The 21,249-nt window shown below is 44.7% G+C and overlaps 1 protein-coding gene across 1 annotated transcript in view; it reads left to right on the top strand.

Moving 5' to 3' along the window:
• Positions 1-20,991, top strand: part of xylt1 (xylosyltransferase I) — a 262,146-nt gene extending 241,155 nt beyond the window's left edge. The window contains exons 10-11 of the mRNA XM_038820761.1: positions 3,481-3,814; positions 17,039-20,991. Coding sequence (XP_038676689.1) covers positions 3,481-3,814; positions 17,039-17,361 — 657 coding nt within the window. The 3' untranslated portion in view covers positions 17,362-20,991. The remainder of the gene's footprint in view (positions 1-3,480; positions 3,815-17,038) is intronic.
• Positions 20,992-21,249: the final 258 nt, after the last annotated feature.

The raw sequence follows: 21,249 nt of genomic DNA, 5'->3' as shown, positions 1-21,249 counted from the left end.
GAAAATGGCAGAGATACCTCTGTGAGGGGATGAACCTAAATGATTGTGGGGGGAGCATAATTATTATCAGGTGGGGGAGAGGGGACCCGATACCCCCATGGTGGGAGGGGCTCCACTTCAGTGCTGAGCAGGACACCCGTACAAGCTGCCGCCCCGAGTTCTGTGGAGCCAGCCTTACCGGCTCTATCACCGCAGAATGATGGCCTAAACCCCACCCACTCATTTTTTTTTCTAAGAGATGCTCAAGATCTGGAGAGGAAACAGGTCTGTGCAGCTGGAGAGCTACGCGTCGGTTATCAATCTGAGCCTGGCACTTTGGGAAAAATATGGTATGCTTCCATCCCATATCGCAATGATACATTTGATCTAAATAGGATGAAGAAAGGAATATCACTTGTCAAATGATAAAAACAGTGCAAAAATGAACAATTTCACACTTTAGTGCCGAGCTCCTCATGCTCTCTGTGAAGAATCTCTTTCCTAACTCTACCTGTGCCATTGGTATTTACATGAACCATGACAACTGGATCCTCCCCCTCCCACTGCAAGTTCCTCTCCAGCCCGGAGAAGGTTTCCTGAACCCTGGCATTGGGAAGGCAACACAGCCGCCTGGACTCTCGCTCTCTGCTGCAGAGAATGGTGTCAACCCCCCTCACTATACTGTCCCCGACATACACTAGTTTTACGACGGCGTGAACGGGCCGCTGTCAGGACTAATTCTGGCCCCTACAGTGTGTGCCTACACTGTGCACCGTGGGATCCGTGCATGCGCAGTGGCGCCGGCGCCAACGCGCACATGTACAGTGGCCTCCTTCAACGCGCCGGCCCCGAGGCAACATAGCGCAGGACTCCAAGGGCCGGCGCGTAGGAAACGAGGCCCCCAGCCAGCGTGGCTGAGTCGCCAATCTGTGGGCCCTGATCGTGGGCCAGGCCACAGCGGAGGCCACCCCCCCCCCCACCACAGGCCGCCACCTGACCCTTCAACGCCGAGGTCCCGCCAGCTCAGAGCAGGTTAGAACGACGCTCGCGACCGGCGCCGCACCAACCACGCCGACGCCGATTCTCTACTCTGCGTGGGTGGTGCGGCGCCGGTCGCTGTCCGCTCTACGTGGCACCCCCCGCGATTCTCTGGCCCAGGACTGGGAGGATCCCGCCCTTAGTTCCTCAGCTGCACTCGCTTAGCATCCCTGAGCTCTCCCCATAGTATGGTGGTCAGGTAAGGCATCAACCAGCACACACGCCCTTAGGCCTATTGATGATCAATTAACGGCTAGTTAAGAGCATAATTATACTTTTACCGACATTATAATACACAGGTGGGGTGGCATTAACGAGCTGAGAGTGAGAGAAGAGGTGAGAAAGTTGCCATATCTGAGATGGGGGGTGTGCCTCCTATGAGGATTGTCCTTTTGCATCCCCCCCCCCCCCCCACACCTCCCCAAGGTGGTCCATCCCTCTTTGTGTCTCCCCAGCCTCAGAAATCCAAACACCCAGTCCCCTCTGCCTCGAGCCCCTGATTCCTCCCTGTCCAAAACTTACCTTATTCTGGCCTCCATGACACTTCTTCCCAGGGATTCCCTTGTAGACCCAGCAGCGGTCACTACTTGCTCCTGGTACTGCCAACCAATCTGTTCTCCAGGTCAGGAGTTCCTTCTACTGAGGGACAGAAGACTCACTCTCAGCTCGATTTGGCCACCCCCCCCCCCCTGTGTATTATCACCGTCTCTAAATTCAGTCGCTTCACAGTCCCGAGAAATCCAGTGGGGTGAGAAATAGAGGGCGGGAAGGGATTGGAACTGGAGCTGAGATTGGGCAGCTAAGCGTGAGGTGCTGAGTAACAGCAGGGGACTCTGAACATAAGGCCAGAAGGAGCGCCCTGGACAGCTTCAAGAGTAATCAAGGTGATCTCATTTATACTGTTCAACAAAAAGAGCTAGGAAGCGAAACATTGTAGACCTGTCTTTTTGACAAGCCTCTTCGGCAAAGTAAGTCAGTTGTTAAGTTTATTTAGGACAGCCATCATTTTATTACAGAGAGGCAGTTTCTTTGTAGTTACTGACAGAAGTGTTCCATTGAAACAGCAGCATCAATGACAGTAGGTGAAAGAAAAAAGCCGAGTGAGGTTTCGGTTGACAGTGATCTTTACAAAAGGAACTTAGGTGTAAAGCAAGTCCCATTTATTGTTAGAAAAGACCTCTGATTATAGAGCCCCATGATCCATTACAGGATTAAAATGAAGTTCTGTGCAAGTACAGGAGAAACACGGGCAGTCAGCTTCTTCCATTGAGTCTTGGGATCAGTTGCTCAGGGTATTTGCAATCTCCTTTCAAACATATTCAAGAGCTTGTAGTAAACCTTGTGTGCTGTGTTCAAAAGGATGTTCAATTCTTTCATTGCTTATCATCTGCTTCCAGTTTGGGTGAATTAAAATGGTGATTCTGACTGTGTAGCCAGGCACTGTCAGTAGGCATTGTTCCCAGGCACTCAGGGTAAATAAACGTAGCTTTGATATTAGTTGAATAATTTAATGCTGGAATATTATCCAAGCTTCTGATTCAGGTGATTTCACCAGTGCACTTTCAGTCAGGAGGGATAAAAATTGGATTTGGGAAATCACAGAATAAAACCAGGAGAAAATGACATCTTGGAAAGTCAAGCTCTTCAAAAACTCAGTGATAAATCTTCACCTGGGGCCAATTTTTATGGCTGACCTAAAATTGGTCCCCGCGCCACATTACCATTTTCTAGATACAAGTATCTGTGGCTGCTCGACAGGCAGGTGGCACGATGCGGGTCATTGGCTCAAGAGTAAATCCCTGGAGGAGGGATGTTGCAGTTAACAGAGGGTGCAGCCACGGGTATTTTGGATTAGGGTGCACCACTCCTGCTCCCCGGGGAGGGTTTTTTTTAAAGAAGATGTTCAAAACATTTTTAACCTGTGGACCAAGTGGGACCCGTGTTCTGTGTGTCGTATACACATTTTACAAAGGAGCCTTTAGCAACTGTTGGGCCCCCATTGTTGTACGCATAGTATGTGAAATGAAAATCGCTTATTGTCACGAGTAGGCTTCAATGAAGTTACTGTGAAAAGCCCCTAGTCGCCACATTCCGGCGCCTGTTCGGGGAGGCTGGTACGGGAATTGAACCGTGCTGCTGGCCTACCTTGGTCTGCTTTAAAAGCCAGCACTTTAGCCCAGTGAGCTAAACCAGCCCCATTTGTAAACCATTGTTGTAAAGGCAATTGCCCTTTCCAAGCAATGGTCCCTCAGACTGTACTGGATGGCCATCCTTGCTCGTACTCGGGATTGTGTCTGTTGTTGCCCTCCAGGGCACACCATACCAGAGTACGCTGTGCCCTTGTCTCCATTAACCAGACGCACATTGCAACAACTGTATGTGTCCTTGTGTAGTTGTTTATATCGGATGATTTCTGGGCAACTTTTTAAGCTTCACATCTGCTTTTACAATTTGTATTTTCAGATTGGCACAGAATGGGATGCCAAGGAGAGAATATTCCGGAACTATGGAGGGCTCCTTGGCCCCATGGACGAGCCTATTGGCATGCAGAGGTGGGGCAAGGGCCCCAATGCTACAGTCACTGTTGTTTGGATCGATCCAATTAACGTCATTGCAGCCACGTATGATATTCAAATTGATTCAGGTGCCGAGTTCACTCATTACAAACCTCCGCTCAACTTACCCCTGCGGCCTGGCCTGTGGACCATTAAAATTCTGCATCACTGGGCACCAGTGGCTGAGACAAAGTTTTTGGTTACTCCTCTAACATTCTCGAACAGACAGCCAATTAGAAAAGGTGAGATATGTGCCAAGGTATACTGTGAGATAACAGCAGAGTAAAGGTAGATATTTTAAAAGCAGAATCAAAGAGAATGCACAAGAACGAGACAGTCGGCACAACTGGTCCACGTCGATGTTTGAACTGCACACAAGCCGCCTCTCGCCCTATCTCATCTGCAAATCCATCTCACCCTTTCTCCTCAGGTACTGAGCTAGCTACCCCTGTAAAGGTATCTATGCTGTCCGTTTGAAATCCATGTGGATATAGCAGGTAGGTTTATCTTTATCAGAAAAGGAGAGTGTTGCTAAAGCTGGGAGAGCGGACACTTTCACTTCCATTGTCCCCCGAGCACGCCCCAATCCTGGTATATAGCTCCTTGGACATTCATGATGTGCAAATCTTGACAGGAAGTGTTGGGCGGCTTTTTTTCTGTAGTTCATCGCAGCTGACCCATATCCTAATGCACACGGCTGTAGAGTTTCGCGTAGACGTCACTAGATACCCAGCGGGTAACTTGTCTCCTCTCTCTAACCCAGAGGCACTAAGGTCAGCAGTAACATTCTAGCTCAGAATCGAACCGCTGGTTTTCTGGTCTGCGTTGCAATCTTACACTGAGAAAAGGAAGAACGTGCAGGGTTACTGGGAGAAGGTGGGAGGATGGCACTGAAGGAGTTGCTCGTTGGGAGAGCCAGCATAGACATAAGGAGCCAAATGGCCACCTCCTGTCCTGTAACAATTCTGTGACTATCGGGTTCTCAAGTTAATTTCTGTCTGTCTTTGATCTGGAGTCTTCCCCACAGAAAATCAATTCAGTTACACAACACTGCTGTAGCTCGAGTATAATGTAGCATGGATGGGAACATCACTTAAATCTTAGCTTACCACTGATATCAAGGACTGGTTGTGACCCACATAAAAGTGCTGTTAACAAGCAATTTATTTAAACACAGCTACACATGCAAAGTGCAATAATCAATTAAATCATCAGAGACCTAGCAATTAAATTCATTTTCTAAAATTATAGCTGGGGCATGAGCTGCAGTTAACCAATATCAAAGGCACAGTGAAAATTGTAATGTCCTTTATAACCTTGATCAGTATATTGAAATAATAACATTAGAAAATGCTGTAAATACTGAGCAAGCGTGGCAGAATCTGAGCAAAGATAAACAGAATTAACCGGCTGGATTCTCCGCCCCACACCAGCCGCGTGTTTCTTGGCATCGTGCCGTTCGCCATGGGGCCGGGATTTTCTCTTCCCGCCACTTGTCAGTGGGATTTCCCGTTGAAACCACCACACGGCACCAGGAAACCCAGCAACAGAGGGCGGGATTCTCTCATCCCGGGGCCAGGCCGGAGAATCCCCGCGAGCGGCACGAATCGCGCCATGCTGCCCCGACGCCGGCACGCGATTCTCCGCAGAGCAGAGAATCGGCACCATTGGCACCGGCATGGTTGTCACGGAACCAGTCGGGGCCCACCCTACCTGGCCGGCGCCGTCTACACCTGCTCTGAGCAGGGACCTCGGCAAGGAAGGGACAGGGGGCGGCCTGTGGGGGGGGCGGTCCGATCCCGGGGTTGGGGGGGGGGTGGGGCCTCCAATGTAGCCTGGCCCGCAATCGGGGCCCACCGATTGGCGGGTTGACCTCTCTGGCTGGGGGCCTCGTTTCTTCATCGCCGGGCCCTGTAGTCCTGCACCATGTTGCGTCGGTGCCGGCGCGTTGCAGGAAGCCACATGCGCAGATTCCGCGGCGCCTAGTTCAGCGATCCACTGCCGTGTCTCATCCCACCAGCCTCCGTATGCAAAGCATGATCCTCCGCCATTTTCGCCAACTCCAGCGTGATGCAACCACCAAACAGATCTTCCCTTCACTCCCTATGTCAGCATTCCGCAGAGACCATTCCCTCCGGGATAATCTAGTCCACTCCTCCACCATATCCTGTACCTCTCCCATCACCCAAGGCAGCTTCCCATGCAATCGCAGAAGTTGTAATACCTGCCCCATTACCTCTTCCATGCTTTACACCTCAGGCCCAAAACACTCACTTGCATCTTTTCCAATTTGGTCTATTGCATTCACTGCTCCCAATGTGGTCTCCTCTATATCGGAGAGACCAAACGCAGACTGGGTGATCGCTTTGCTGAGCACCTTCGGTCTGTGTGCATTCAGGATCCTGACCTTCCCGTTGCTTGCCATTTTAACAAAATACCATGTCCACATGTCTGTCCTTGGCCTGGAGCAATGTTCCAGTGAAGCTCAACGCAAACTAGAGGAACAACATCTCATCTTCCGGTTAGGCACGTGACAGCCTTCCGGTCTCAACATCGAATTCAACAACTTCAGATGATTAGCTCTACCCCACCTCAACCCATTTGTTTTAATCCCATTTCATTTTAACTGTCTTTTACCATTTCTTTCTTTCTTAATATATATTTAACCCCCCCTCCAATCTTATCCACCTTTCCTTAACCTTTCTCCTCTTTGCTTCCCCCTTCCCCTCCCCCCACATCTACAGTTCACCCTCTGATGTTAGTTTCCCTGCTGTTTGGCCTTTCACACCTTTTGTTCTCTCTGGGGACTGCCATTAACACTCTTTCTCCTTGGTATCTGTGGCCATTAGCACCCAGTTTCCCTGGGTTTCTGTGGCTATGACTCATCTTTCAGTCTCTCTCCACAGTATAAATATTTCCCACTTTCTCTGTCTGTTAGCTTTGACAAAGAGTCATCGGACTCGAAACGTTAGCTCTTTTCTCGCCCTACAGATGCTGCCAGACCTGCTGAGATTTTCCAGTATTTTCTCTTTTGTTTCAGATTCCAGCATCCGCAGTAATTTTCTTTTATCGTGGCTGATTGGGTTGTGCTCTGAACTCCATTTTGCTGTCTGCCCCCCATAACCCACGACTCTCTTGCCTGTCAAAAATCTGTCTAACACTGCCCTGAACAAATTCAATGACCCAACCTCCACTGCTTTCTGGAAAAGAGAATTGCACAGACTAACGACTCTTTGAGAGATAAAACTTCTCATTGTCTTTGTCATAAACAGAGGACCTCTTATTCTTTGACTACGTTCCCTGATTTTGATCTCTGCCACAAGTGGAAGCATCCTCACCATATCCACCCTATCAAATACCCTCGGCATCTTATGGGCAGGATTCTCTGTCCTGCCAGCCCTGTTTTCCAATGTGGCGCGTCCCTGCCGATTGTGGGATTCTCCGTACCCACAGCCGGCCAACGGAGTTTCCTATTGTGGGCATAGCCGCGGTGCGCTGCCGGCAAAGCGGAGGATCCTACCTTATATGTTTCAATCACATCCTCTCTCATTTTCCCTGATTCATATATATAAATGTGTCTTCCATTATCCCTTGTTTCCTTCCTTTTCTTCAACTTTTGTGGTAATTATTTTTTACACCTCTTTACACTAACTTTTGAAGTATAATAATGCGCAAGGTTTAACTAACCACAGCTGAAGCATTACCTGGGGCGATCTAAACCCAATCTGCCTTTGTCAGTGTTAGTCTGCACAGCTAAAACAAAACAGTAATTCACTTGGAACCATCCAATTAACTTAATAGGATTATCCACATCTGCACTTAATCAAAAATGATCAAACCTGTCTTCTACTGAAGGCAAGACATGCATACGGTGTAAATGTCCAACATAATTGTCCGGTACTGCTCCGCATTCCCACAACTCTGAACACAACCTCACTCAAGTTATCTGTTGTTAATAATATTGATTGATGTTAATTTGCCGTGACTTTTCTAGCACATCAATGAATAGTGTGCCGCCTAAATCTTGACATGGGGGAGCAGAAAGAAGCTGAGATTGATTTGAGGTAGAGCAGAAAAAGATTAGGATTCAGTTGATCAACCGGGAGATGATTGAGCAAACAAAAATGGAGAAGCCATAAATCTTGGCTGAAACAGACAGAATGCCTCTAACATGCACTACCTTGATGGACTGTGCATACTAAATAGTGCCCCTCAAATTCCACAGGACGTCTCCTGGTCGCTCATTGTAATTTTCAATGAAGGTCTGGAGAAATGGTGTGAATGGCCATTTTTAACATGTCACCCACGTCTTTGGCATTTGAGCCAGTCTAACATGGAAGCTTCAACAGATCAGGAGACCCCGTCAGTGTTTCCAGTCCAAAGAGAGCAAAAACGTTGGTGGGGAAAATAAAGGAGAATCCCAAGTTGTTTTATCAATACATTAAGGGTAAGAGGCTAACCAGGGAAAGAGTAGGGCCCATTAGGGACCAAAGTGGCAACTTTCGTGTGGAACCACAGGGGTATTTTGCATCTGTGTTCACTATGGGGGAGGCCGATGGAAGTATGGAAAGCCAGGAGGGAGACTATGATATAATTCAACCGATGAGCATCGAGAGAAGGAAGTGTTAATAGTTTTACTGGGCTTACAAGTGGATAAATCCCCAGGCCCAAATGAAATGTATCCTCGGTTGTTGTGCGAGGGAAGAGGGGAGATTGCAGGGGCTCTGACACTAATTTTCAAATCCTCTCTGGCCACAGGAGAGGAGCCAAAGGACTGGAGGACAGCGAATGTGGTATAATTATTGAAGAAGGGGAGGAGGGAAGAACCAGGTGATTACAGGCCAGTAAGCCTATCATCAGTGGTTGATGTCCAAAGTATTGGAAAAATAGGAGCAGAATTAATTTCCACTTGGAAAGGCAAGGCTTAATCAAGATAGTCAGCATGGCTTTGTGAAGGGACGATCAAATTGGATTGAATTTTTTGAGGAAGTGACTAGGGTGTGTAGATGAAGGCAGTGCAGTTGCTGTAGTCCACATGGACTGACTGAGGCTTTTTACAAGGTCTCATATGGGAGACTGACCCAGAAGGTAAGAGTCCATTTGGATCCAGGGAATTTTGGCAAATTGAATCCAAACTTGGCTCAGTGGCAGGAGGAAGAGGATGTTGGTCAAAGGTTGTTTTTGTGACTGGAAGCCTGTGGCCTGTGGTGTTCCGCAGGGATCGCTGCTGGGTCCCTTGCTGTTTGTAGTGTACGTTAATGATCTAGATGGGATTGTAGGATTAGACCCTTACCTATTCTAAACCCATTTTCAGACAGCGAGATCCAGATTGCCACCACCCTCTGGGTGATTTTCCATTGGAATCTCAAATTCCCATTTAACTGGTATATTTCTTATGAAAAAAATTATAATTATATAAAAATATAACTGGTTGTTTTTCAGTTTTCATTATAAATAATTTCCAACTGATTTCGAAATTTCAAAGTTGGATTGTTGGTGAATTTCTGTGTGAAACAAGGTATGAGTTGTGAATGCTGAGTGGAGAACACTTATAGAATTTACAGGGCAGAAGGAGGCCACTCGGCCCATCGAGTCTGCACCGGCCCTCAGAAAGAGCACCCCATGCCTCCACCCCACCCCAACAACGCAGCAACCCTACCCAACCCCTTTGGACAATAAGGGCAATTTAGCATGGCCAATCCACCTAACTTGCACATCTTTAGACTGTGGGAGGAAACCGGAGCACCCGGAGGAAACCCACGCAGACACGGGGAGGATGTGCAGACTCCGCACAGACAGTGACCCAGCCGGGAATCGGACCTGGGACCCTGGAGCTGTGAAGTGACTGTGCTAACCACTGTGCTACCGTGCTGCCCACAGTAATCAGTAATCTTCAGTACCACTGTACTCCAAAGTCAAGTACAGTGCAACCAGATGGAAGCTCAGTAACCATTACTCTTCACCAACCAAGAGCCAAAACCTGAGCACCCCATTTTTACTGCACCAGTTCAGAATTAACCTTTATATTGGTGATCCTTATGGTGTCTCTATACTTCACAAATCTGTTCTGAATGAGGGTGAGGACATTAACAGGTAACTATTTATTAATAAAAGTTATTTGCAGAACAAATAACTTAGGTAGACTATGTTCTCCCACTGGAGGTGAGTTGGAAGTGATTTGCTCTCCCCAGATCAGGGAGCAATTCCCAAGGGAATACTGCTAGTGTGCGGCCCGATAGCGAGTTCCTGTGCCTGGCCACCCCCACCCCTGGAACGCAAAACAGCTGCCCACATCGCGAATTGGCCCCCCACCCTGGATTTTCTAGACAGATACATGAATGGGGAGGGAGCAGAGGGATACAGATCCTTAGAAAATAGGTGGCAGTTTTAGATAGAGGATCTGGATCGGCGCAGGCTTGGAGGGCCGAAGGGCCTGTTCCTGTGCTGTAATTCTTCTTTGTTCTTTGTTCTATCCTCCCCTCACCCCCACCACCATGGAAATAACAGGCTGCCCCCCCACCACATTACACACGGTCCCCCTACCAGACCCCCATCAGACATCACTGACTAACAGCTGAAGAATAATCCAGGCAGTAGAGTGAGAAATCGCTGCATTTTCACTTACTCTTCCCTGGCATCTGCAGACTCAGACAAAAGTGTTTAAAGCAGCAGTTGTTACTAGTGTCAGAGGTTTCCTCAAAGGCCAAGTACATTTGAAAGGGCTTCAAATCCCCTAACAGCCTTTGAAATGTAAACCGTCCATTCAATTTCACACAGCAATACATTTCGCTCACCAGCGATTGGCCTTTACAAATTTGGCAGCTAAATAGGAGTTCGTGATTTTAATAGATTGCGATTAAAATATAAAACAGTATGTTCTTCAGATCCTGTTTCAACCCAGTTTAAGATAGACAGGGCTGTGGGCTGCACGAAAAATCACTTGACTAAACTTGTTACGATTGAAAGAAAGTCAGAACCGACCACAATTTCCATACCCTTGCCATTTAGAATTTTAAAATTACTTTTTGTTAATGCAAAATATCTTTTCAAGTCAGAACACGTAATGAGTAATGTAATATGGGAACAGAATGAAGAAGTCATTCAGCCAATTTAATCAATTTAATCAGTTCTGCCGCTTTTGTTAGCATTGCTACTCAATCCTTTTAATTCCATATGCTGTGTTTTTTCACTCGAAATAGCCACAGTACTCAGGTATCAACATCCGTGAAACTCCTCCATTCACTTTGCATCAATAGCCTTCGAGACCCTGAATTTGCCTTTAGCTGGTTTAGTTTGCATTCCCACAGTCTGCCGGCTGGTTCCGGATTCCTGTACCAGATGGAATAGTCATTTCCAGTGTATCCTAGCGGATTTCTTTAATTTAGACATTTCAACTCAATCACCACTTAACGTCCCCATGTCCAAGAGTAAAATCCAAGTTTCCTCAGTCACGCATCGCGATTCAGTTCCTTTATTCCAGGTCTCATCCTAGTGAATTGTTACTGGATAGCCTCCAAGGTCAGTGTATCCTTCCTAAGGATTATTACATTATTCCAAAAGAAGTCTAGCCGAGAATATCACAGCAGTAGTACCCTGTTAGTTTTATATTCTGATTGGCTCCATTACATTTTTCATTGTATTTTGTACCTGGCAGCTAACTTTTTATGACTTGTGCTCTTAAATCCCTTTGCTCGATCATCCCCCTCCATTATACTGTCATTTAGATTCTTGTGCATGAGGCATACTAACTTGTGCTTTGTCACATTGAGCAGCTGTTCTGACACCTTCATGTTACTTTTTTTTACATTTTCTCCTTTCTTCTTCATAGCTCTATATCTCTCAACTTCGAATCTAACATAACATGGCTATACTCTGGCTCCAGCCATTCACAAATGCATTCCCGTGCAGCCTGGTCTGCAGCACTGATCCCTGTGCCACACCACTCATCATTGTCCACCAATCCAGGAATGTCGCTTTCTTCCCAACTCTGCGTCTCCTAATTCCCAAATATTTTTCTGTCCATGCTGCTCACTTTGCCACAGTAGTTGCTTTCTGAGAAACCTTTTACAGGTTATCGATTGGCCCTCTCTCCTCTAACCGTCACCTTCCCACCTGTCTGAAAGAATTCTCTAAGATTAGGCAGGGACGACCCACCTTTCATTAAAACTGTGCTGAATCGCCCCAACTTAATCAAAGAAAATGCTGGAACTCTGAAATCAAAACAGGAAGTGCTGGAAATGCTCAGCAGGTCAGGCAGCATCTGTGGAGAGAGAAACACAGTTAACATTTCTGGTCTAATAGAACTCTTCTTTGGAACTAAAACACCCCAGTCAGTTATAACATTTCCAGGTGCTCTTTTCTTCGCTCCCTGATTCCAATACGTAGGCCCCTGAATGAACACCGTACCTAAGCCCACACCTCCACCCTAAGCCCACACCTCCACGCTATCCCTGTAACTCAGCAACCCCACCTAACCTCTGGGCACTAAGGGACAATTTAGCAAATCTTTGGACTGTTGGAGGAAACCGGAGCACCTGGAGGAAACACACAATGGGAGAACGTACAGACTCCGCACAGACAGTGACCCAGCAGGGAATCGAACCTGGGACCCTGGTGCTGTGAAGCAACAATGCTAACCACTGTGCCACCGTGCCACCTAGAACATTGCAGCGCAGTACAGGCCCTTCAGCCCACGATGTTGCACCGTCCTGTGAAACCCTTCTAAAGTCCCTCTACACTATTCCCTTATCGTCCATATGCCTATCCAATGACCATTTGAATGCGTTTAGTGTTGGCGAGTCCACTACTGTTGCAGGCAGGGCATTCCACTCCCTTACTACTCTCTGAGTAAAGAACCTACCTCTGACATCTGTCCTATATCTATCTCCCCTCAATTTAAAGCTATGTCCCCTCGTGCTGGACATCACCATCCGAGGAAAAAGGCTCTCGATGTCCACCCTATCTAATCCTCTGACCTAGTATTTAATTTGAAGAAATGGAATAGAAAGTGAGCTATTTTATCTGAAGTAAACTGCCAACAAAATCAGCGTGAACAAAAGCATTCTTGATCTCATTTGCCACCAAAAATATGCTATCAGTTTGCTGCCACTCAAACCCCAGTATAACTGTGTGGCAAACCCACTGTTCCAGTTATTGCACATCGCAAAATGGGTGTTTTATTTAGCAGTGTCTCCAACAGCCGTGTGCTTCTGGAGGCAGTCCTGGCCAATAGGAATGGCTATCTAGTGGAGTTGCTGAAACAAGGATGCTTGCTTTGAAGGTCGGAAGAGGCATCACAGCACAATACATCCTCCAGCCTTCCTCAACCATCGTGGCGTTAAAGTAAAAATGGTGATTTTAAAACTCCCGCATGTCCATTTGTTTTAGAATTGGCCTTTTAAACTGCTCTGTGTTGGCACTGGAGCAAATTGAAAGCAGCAGATCTGGGAGCTGGCAGGAGAACCTGTGGGTATAAATGGGGTGAAGACTGTTGCTGGGCAGTAAGGCACGAGCTAATAATTTTATTGATCTCAGTGCTCGTGTTAATGTGTTAGAAGCGCAAGAAGAGAAACGAGAAACACTATTTCAGTCTAATAGATTTGACTCAGCGTTGCTCATTTGATTAATAATTTTTGTTTGCTCTGTCCGAGCAGTTGAATCATTGAACCAAAACTCACAATGTTTTTTACAAGCGCTATTTATAATCTGTGCTGCCGCCAGTGATTGTTAAAGGTTTCCGCATTTATTCATTATCTGCCACACGGTTGTCAGTTTGAACCAGAAGTATAATAGAGCCAATCTACTTCGGTCCTTCAAACATACCCAGTACCTAATGTATTGCAGCTATGCTAGATAATGTATTGCAGCTATGCTAGATAATGTATTACAGCTATGCTAGATAATGTATTGCAGCTATGCTAGATAATGCATTGCAGCTATGCTGGATAACGTATTGCAGCTATGCTAGATAATGTATTGCAGCTATGCTAGATAATGCATTGCAGCTATGCTAGATAATGCATTGCAGCTATGCTAGATAATGTATTGCAGCTATGCTAGATAATGCATTGCAGCTATGCTAGATAATGTATAGCAGCTATGCTAGATAATGTATTGCAGCTATGCTAGATAATGTATTGCAGCTATGCTAGATAATGCATTGCAGCTATGCTAGATAATGTATTGCAGCTATGCTAGATAATGCATTGCAGCTATGCTAGATAATGTATTGCAGCTATGCTAGATAATGTATTGCAGCTATGCTAGATAATGCATTGCAGCTATGCTAGATAATGTATTGCAGCTATGCTAGATAATGCATTGCAGCTATGCTAGATAATGTATTGCAGCTATGCTAGATAATGTATTGCAGCTATGCTAGATAATGTATTGCAGCTATGCTAGATAATGTATTGCAGCTATGCTAGATAATGTATTGCAGCTATGCTAGATAATGTATTGCAGCTATGCTAGATAATGTATTGCAGCTATGCTAGATAATGCGGGTGGGATAGAACAAACCAGCAACCGCCAGAAATTAAACATCAGGCAGCACGGTTAAGATTATATGCAGCAAGAAGCAGGTACTTTGAAGCTAGCAACTTGGTTTGAAAGACAAGAGGAAGAATAAAAACTGTTTCAAATGTCTCCCTTAAATTCCACTTTCCCAATTGAAACATGCAAATTTGTCATAATTATAATAATCTTTATTAGTGTCACAAGTAGGCTTACATTTACACTGCAATGAGGTTACTGTGAAAAGCCCCTAGTCGCCTCATTCCGGCGCCTGTTCGAGTACACAGAGGGAGAATTCAGAATGTCCAAGTCACCTAACAGCACGTCTTTCGGAACTAGGGGGAGGAAACCGGAGCACCCGGGGGAAACCCACGCAGACACGGGGAGAACGTGCAGACTCCGCATAGACAGTGACCCAAGTCGGGAATCAAACCCTGGCCCCTGGCGCTGTGAAGCAACAGTGCTAACCCATTGTGCTACCGTGCTGCCCCTGTAATTACTGTGCTACCATGGAGGATGGAGGAACACTTTGACAAGAAATATAATAACTTGAGTTAGGAATCTTGACTTTGGGTTTGGAGTTGAAATGGTCAATGTCATTTAACTATGAAAACAAAGAAGGTCAAGTGGAATGAGGAGTCTGATATATAACTGACTTGCTAGTTATAACAGTTTCAGCTGAAGTACAACATAATTGCACATGTGTTTCACAAAATGCCAACTGAGACTTTTGTGAAGGAGATGGGAAATGTGAAATGGGAAAGTGCCTGACTGCAAACCTGTCTCCGTCAAATAGGCCCTGCCCGGCATATTTGTGTTTAGGGAGGTAGGAGCCGGTTGGAGTCTTGCCCACCACTATTCGAGGCAGGACCAGACCTGGCAATGGAAATGAGTGCATGGCAAGACCAACAGACTAGAATCCCTGCCTCCATATCTACTGTGGACAGACCGCAAAGAAAACATGCAATAGCAATGGGAAGTCTTGGGAATGAATGTGAAAAAATTAAATCTCACAATCTAATATAACTGGCACTCAAACACCCAACCATTCATATTATATAGAGAGAAATAAATTACAGACCCATTGAAAAATAGTTAAATCCTCACGAGTTGTCATTAAGTTGTAAAAACAAACATCTATTCAGAAACCATGTCAAAGACATTAATCTTTTAATAACTTCTGAAAATTGGCCATCAAACTGTACAGACCTTCTGCTGAGCTAAGTGCTTACACAGTTTTTGAAACTCAGCCAAACATCCATAATGGACTTTGGGGTCAAAGATTACAGCTCCAGACAACAGAGGTTATTGAAACTACAAGAACAGGTGGCTCATTTTTCCCTCAGCTACATCAGATGGCCTGTCATTCAAAGAATTGCAGAAGCAGTTGGCTGATTTCTTTTTTGTTCCTCTCTTGGGAGTAGGGTTCTCATGTGGCTCCTGACTCCTCCATGAACCATATTTCCAAGCAGAACAGGCTTAACTTTATCAATAGTATGGATATTTTGAATTTCCCTCCCCTGCAGTGTAGCCAGCAAAGGTGGGAGCGCTATATGTGGGCTGGCTATCTGCATCTTTATCCTGCCGGTGAGAATTGCCAGAAATAAGATTGGGGTTGGGATCCTAGAACCAGGCATTGCCCACCATCTGGACTCAGCCTAAGTTGGATAAAATCGGGGGCCTGTGTGAGTGAATATGGTGGAAGGTGACTTGAGCAGTTTTCCTGTGGTCAATATCACATTATAGCAGTTGATTGTTTTGTTGCACAGTAAGAAGTTTTACAACACCAGGTCAAAGTCCAACAGGTTTGTTTCGAACCTGAGGGTAAACTGTGATTACCCCTCTGTCTGGATCTGTAAAGACTTAATCACCTGCAAAGGCTCGCATTCAAAAGTATTGCCTTGCATATTTGACTTTGTCTATATATGTGTTTCTGGAACCTACCTCTTCACTCACCTGAGGAAGGAGCTGCACTCCGAAAGCTAGTGATTCAAAACAAACCTGTTGGACTTTAACCTGGTGTTGTAAGACTTCTTACTTTGCCCACCCCAGTCCAACACCGGCATCTCCACATCATTATTTTGTTGTCGAGGTTTAAAGTATCTAGTGAGACATGGGGTATAAATTGTTTTTATGTTATACAGATACACACATGAATGCTGCTGTTAATTGACAATTCAGGCTGTTTTATTATTTGGGTCATTTCAGCTGATATTTTAAGCAAAGATATGAAGGAAAAACAATCACTTAATTAAGATCTGAGGAGAAAATCAGATGTGAAGATCAAGGCCACTTTAGTTGAAATTACCTTTAGGTCCTTCTTTCCCCCCTCGTGAACCTTGTTGAATTAGATTATGAAGTTGGCAGCAGAACAAGCAAAATTGTGTGTGAATAAAGGGGAGGGAGCTGTCTGCCGCAGTGGTATTGTGACTGGACTATTAATCCAGGGACCCAGGGTAATGCTCTGGAGACCCACCTTCGAATCCCACCACCACAGATGCTGCAATGTCAATTCAATTTTTTAAAACTGGACCACAAAACCGTCATCAGTTGTTGTAGAAACCTATCTGCCCATCAGGAAAGCAATCTGCCGTCCTTACCCAGTTTCCTCTTATGTGTGACTCCAGATCCACAACAATATGTTTGACTCTTAAGCAGGCTGTGATTGGTAGAGCTGTTGGCAAATGGGCTGTGATTGATAGAGGCGTTCCCATAGAGAATGCATCAGTTGACAGTGACTGACCGTTAACTGCCAAACAATCATCATCAATTGGTGTATAAATTGTTGTTTTCCCGTTATCTTGGTTTTCTTGTGAAGTGTCCCGATGAGTACAAGGCAAAAAGTTTTTACATGCCTCATTTTCAGAAATACTCAAGTTCTGCATTGCTAAGCGACTATCTGTTTAAGCGTTTGCCGATATTTCATTGTGCCTTTCTCCCTCATTTTCCAGAGGAAACGCTCAAGTTACACAGCGGCCCTTCGAAGAATGGCTACATGGAACAGAACTTCCAGGGCCTGAATAACGCCCTGAATATACATACAACTCCAAGCCAAGTGGAACAGGCAAAGCAGAATGCGGCACTCACAGGCTCCCAGCTGGAGAACTGGGTGGATTCAATGGTGAACAGTTTGTGGTCAGCTGTGGATATTTGTGCCAGTGGCCCCACCTCATGCCCACTCATCCAGACCTGCAGCCAAACAACCTGGAGTTCACACAGTCCGGATCCCAAATCAGAATTGGGGGCCGTCAAACTGAACGGGCGGTTGAGGTAGCACCTAATGCACCTCTTGGGTTATCGTAAGAACACAAATTGCCTAATAGTGGGATCAATTCCTGCGATTGGCGGGCCTCCGTTCGTTCTGAGCAACAGCTCCCAGGTATAAATGTGGCAAGGCTAGGCAGTACATTTAAACTGGAAGACAGTGATATTAACAGAGATAAAGAGTGTTAGCTGTGCTGGCACTGTCAAAAGAAACAGCCGTATTATCATGTACTACAGAAAGTCTAGAAGGAAACTTTAGCACTCTATTTATTTAAATATTTTAGTCAGTGACTAATGAGTAGATGCTGCTTTTGCAGCTTGGTATATATATATCCTATTACTAATCTGCCTTTATTAACAAAGGCCTGTGTTCAGACTTCCGACCTTCTTTACCTGTACCTGACCTAAATGCTGTACAAGGTCTTAAAGCTTCTGTCAATGGAACTATTTAAATTGGAAGTTAATAGTTGCACCTACTGTAAAAGAGAGGAGCAGCTCTCCTAAATGGGTCGGAACGCACTTTGTGAAATGGTGCTCACAGCACTGACTATTCAAAGTACATTACAGATGTTTAGAGCAGCCCGAACACGGAAGCAGATTCAGGAAACGGTGTAGGTTCAATTCATCTCTATGTTCGCAACCCGAAAGCAAATCGGTTCATTTCATTAAAACTAAATTTTTTTTTGGAGTCCGCCCAATTTCTCATGGCAATTACTCTTTTAGATAACACATTCCTTTTTTAAAGTTGAGTTTTTAAAAAAATAAAAAGTTTTCAATAAATTGCGTAAAAATAATTCATCACGTTGCACTTTCAATGAAAAAGCTTCTTGAATATAGCACCTGGATCGCACCTTTTGTGTTCAAATCGTAAGGGTCAAATATTCAGAGTGGCTAAAAATGTATTATATCTGATTAAACATTTAACTATTGTAGATTAATACAAGCCCTAAAGTTTTTACTTTTTTATATTTATGTTATTATCAGGGACGTGCTACTCCTTGTCCCATCCATGCACAGTTTGCATAGTCATTGTTCTTTGATGTGAGTTGTCAGCTGGGGTTGAGAGTTATATTGAAGGCTCCAGGTCTTGTGAACAGTTATTGAGATGCATGTGTATTGATGTCAGCAGGTTAAGCTACAATTTGATGGGCTTTCACTGTAATGGGCAGTCTGGCGCCCTGTTCATTTACTTCAGCACACTGGACCAAATTAGGTCCCTGCAAATATTAGCCTGAATATCAGCTGAAGCTCGCCTCAGTTTGTACTTGAACTATAAAAGGCCTGTCAGTATTTCTGTTAATAATTCATATTGAAGTCATTTTAAATCTTAGATGGATTGAGAGTTACATTTGTATTATCAGCACTATCTCACCCAAACTTAGTTCCTACTTTCATTTGAATATTTCTCAGCATATTCTATGTGAACTCACAATGGCAATGATTGCTAAACCCTTGGATGGTGAGGGATTTGTAGTTGCTCTAAATCAAGGCATCGTCCTCCTTGTTGGCACAAACCCTGCAGCAAAGGAGAAATTAAGAATTTTTGAGGTTCTAATGAAAAGGCTGCAAATTCACAGCAGATTAGTCAACATGGGTGGGGGGGGGGGGGGGGGGGAGCAATAGTTGGGTATTATCATAACCCAGTTTCAAACGTCCATCTACCTCCCTACAAATTGATTAACCTCCAGTACATTTCAAACATTGTTTTATTCCGGATTTCCATTGTTGGCATTTATTTTTTTATGTAATCACTGTACATACTGAAATGAATAGTTCAAGGTATGGTGGGTCAGCAACATCCCAATACAGCACATGATTTAGGGCATTCTGTTGATCTGTGGCCCCAGTCATGACTTTGTTCAAGAATCTGATAATAAACAGGACTTTGATGATTTGAGTGCTCGGAGAGTGGGTCAAGGGCCCGTGATCAGGATTTCAGCCCTCACCGATCATGCCTCATTAGGTCAGAAATGTTCATATTTTCTGGAATTCGTAGACTTTTCAGCCAGCAGATTCTAAGCATCGGCTTCTGCTCATTTTATTGTGATAATTAATGTATCTGTGGCCTGGTTGATTAGCCAATTGAGTTCATACAATAATTTCTATCTATTGGCCACAATGGTTGTAAATCAACACAAGTGAGAAGTTTGGAGAATGTTCCCATTAGGTCTGAGGGTCACAAATAATTCATAATTTGGGTGTTGCTGGAGAGGAAATACAACCTTTCAGAGATGGCTGCTTTATCCTTCCCTCAGTCACTGAAAATGAAAAGCCAGGTTTTTTAAAAAAAGACAGAAATACCATTTGCGGATCCTGATCTGTAAAGATTTGACTTCTGGATGGGCTTCATGTTTTCAGCATCATTTATTATGAATGCACATTAACTTACTGTTTTCCTTAAGGCTCATCATCCAACAACTAACAGTAGGCACCCTTTTCCAATTGATGCTACTTATCTAAATGTGCAAGTTAAAAACCTCAAGTTGGCCAAGTACATTTCACAACTGAGCCAACTGTCTTATCCACCTGTTTGCAGAGGTGGGAGGTGCACCTAAGAAACTGTTCCCATCTGTCCATTTTTGAAGTCGATGTGCTATTGATACCTGTGTATTAATTATCATGAAGCTGTTAGCTCAATGCCTTCTCCCTCCTCTGTTGAGGGCGTGTTGCCGCGGGTGCTCCCTTAGACATGTATGGGAGCATATCTTACTGAACATCATCGATACTGGAAATATCTTCTGGGCCTGTCTCACCTGACCTGAATGTATGATCTATGCAAACTGTTCCTTGTCATGAGAGCGCAACGCAATTGAAGTTAAACTTGCCAAATGAACTGCAAGATAGTGTACAGATGTCTCTGGTAACAGAGTAAACATTCAGGTGCTGTTCACTGCACCGTATTTGTAAATTGTCACATATTTTGTTCAACAGGCTTTGTTAGTCATCGTTAGGTCAATTCCTGCTCAGGACCACAACAAGTGGTCTTTGTGTTATTAACGATACACTTGTTACATGTCAACAATTGCGTGGCTGTCAGATAGTCAGTGCTGGCTTATTTCTTTCCCTCTCCTGATAAATTAGTGATCACACCATCATTTTAAAAGAATGAAGACTATAATGTGGAATTTAAAGCGAGTTGTGGCTATTTTGTTATAGATCCAAATATGCATCAAAAAAAACTGTAAAGAATTATTTTATAAACTGAGCAAGTACTTACATTGAAAGGACTAAATTCCAAATGCAGCACATTGAAAGATGTAGATATTTTGTTATTTATTTAAAGTAATAAAATATTTGATGAGGTTTTAATAGCTGATTAATTTGACCATTGGATCAATTGGTTCTGAAAGCCAGTACAATTTCCTGTATGTAGGATGTTATATTCAGCAAATATTGCACTAGCTGTTTTGCACCCAAGTTCCCTTCTATTAGCAGAGAGAAAAAGAAACACAGATATTGTGCCTTAGCTGCCTTCTGGTCTGAGGAAGTCTGCTTTTGTCTGACAAGGCAAGTTTTTGCAGATTGTCAACAATTGTATTAAATGCTGTATCATACCAAAACCTGCTGTTGTATATAGATGCCTTCTGTCATATTGTGTTTTTGATTGCAGAGTTTTAAAATACAAAAACGCAAAGATTCATGTCTTGTCTATTTTGTATCTTATTTACTAATGTTTCTACACTCTGGCTGTCACGCTACACAAGAGATGTGTGACGTCTCCCATTCAGTGATCCACCCTCAGTCACGACCAAGGACTCAGCCCATTCTGCATTATTGTCAATGTTTTGTACGGGGCAGCAGGGTAGCATGGTGGTTAGCATAAATGCTTCACAGCCCCAGGGTCCCAGGTTCGATTCCCGGCTGGGTCACTGTCTGTGTGAAGTCTGCACGTCCTCCC

The sequence above is a fragment of the Scyliorhinus canicula genome, chromosome 15, assembly GCF_902713615.1.
Source record: "Scyliorhinus canicula chromosome 15, sScyCan1.1, whole genome shotgun sequence".
Lineage (NCBI taxonomy): Eukaryota > Metazoa > Chordata > Chondrichthyes > Carcharhiniformes > Scyliorhinidae > Scyliorhinus > Scyliorhinus canicula.
Note: the sequence above shows the minus strand (reverse complement) of the source record. Positions and strands in the feature narration are given on the sequence as shown.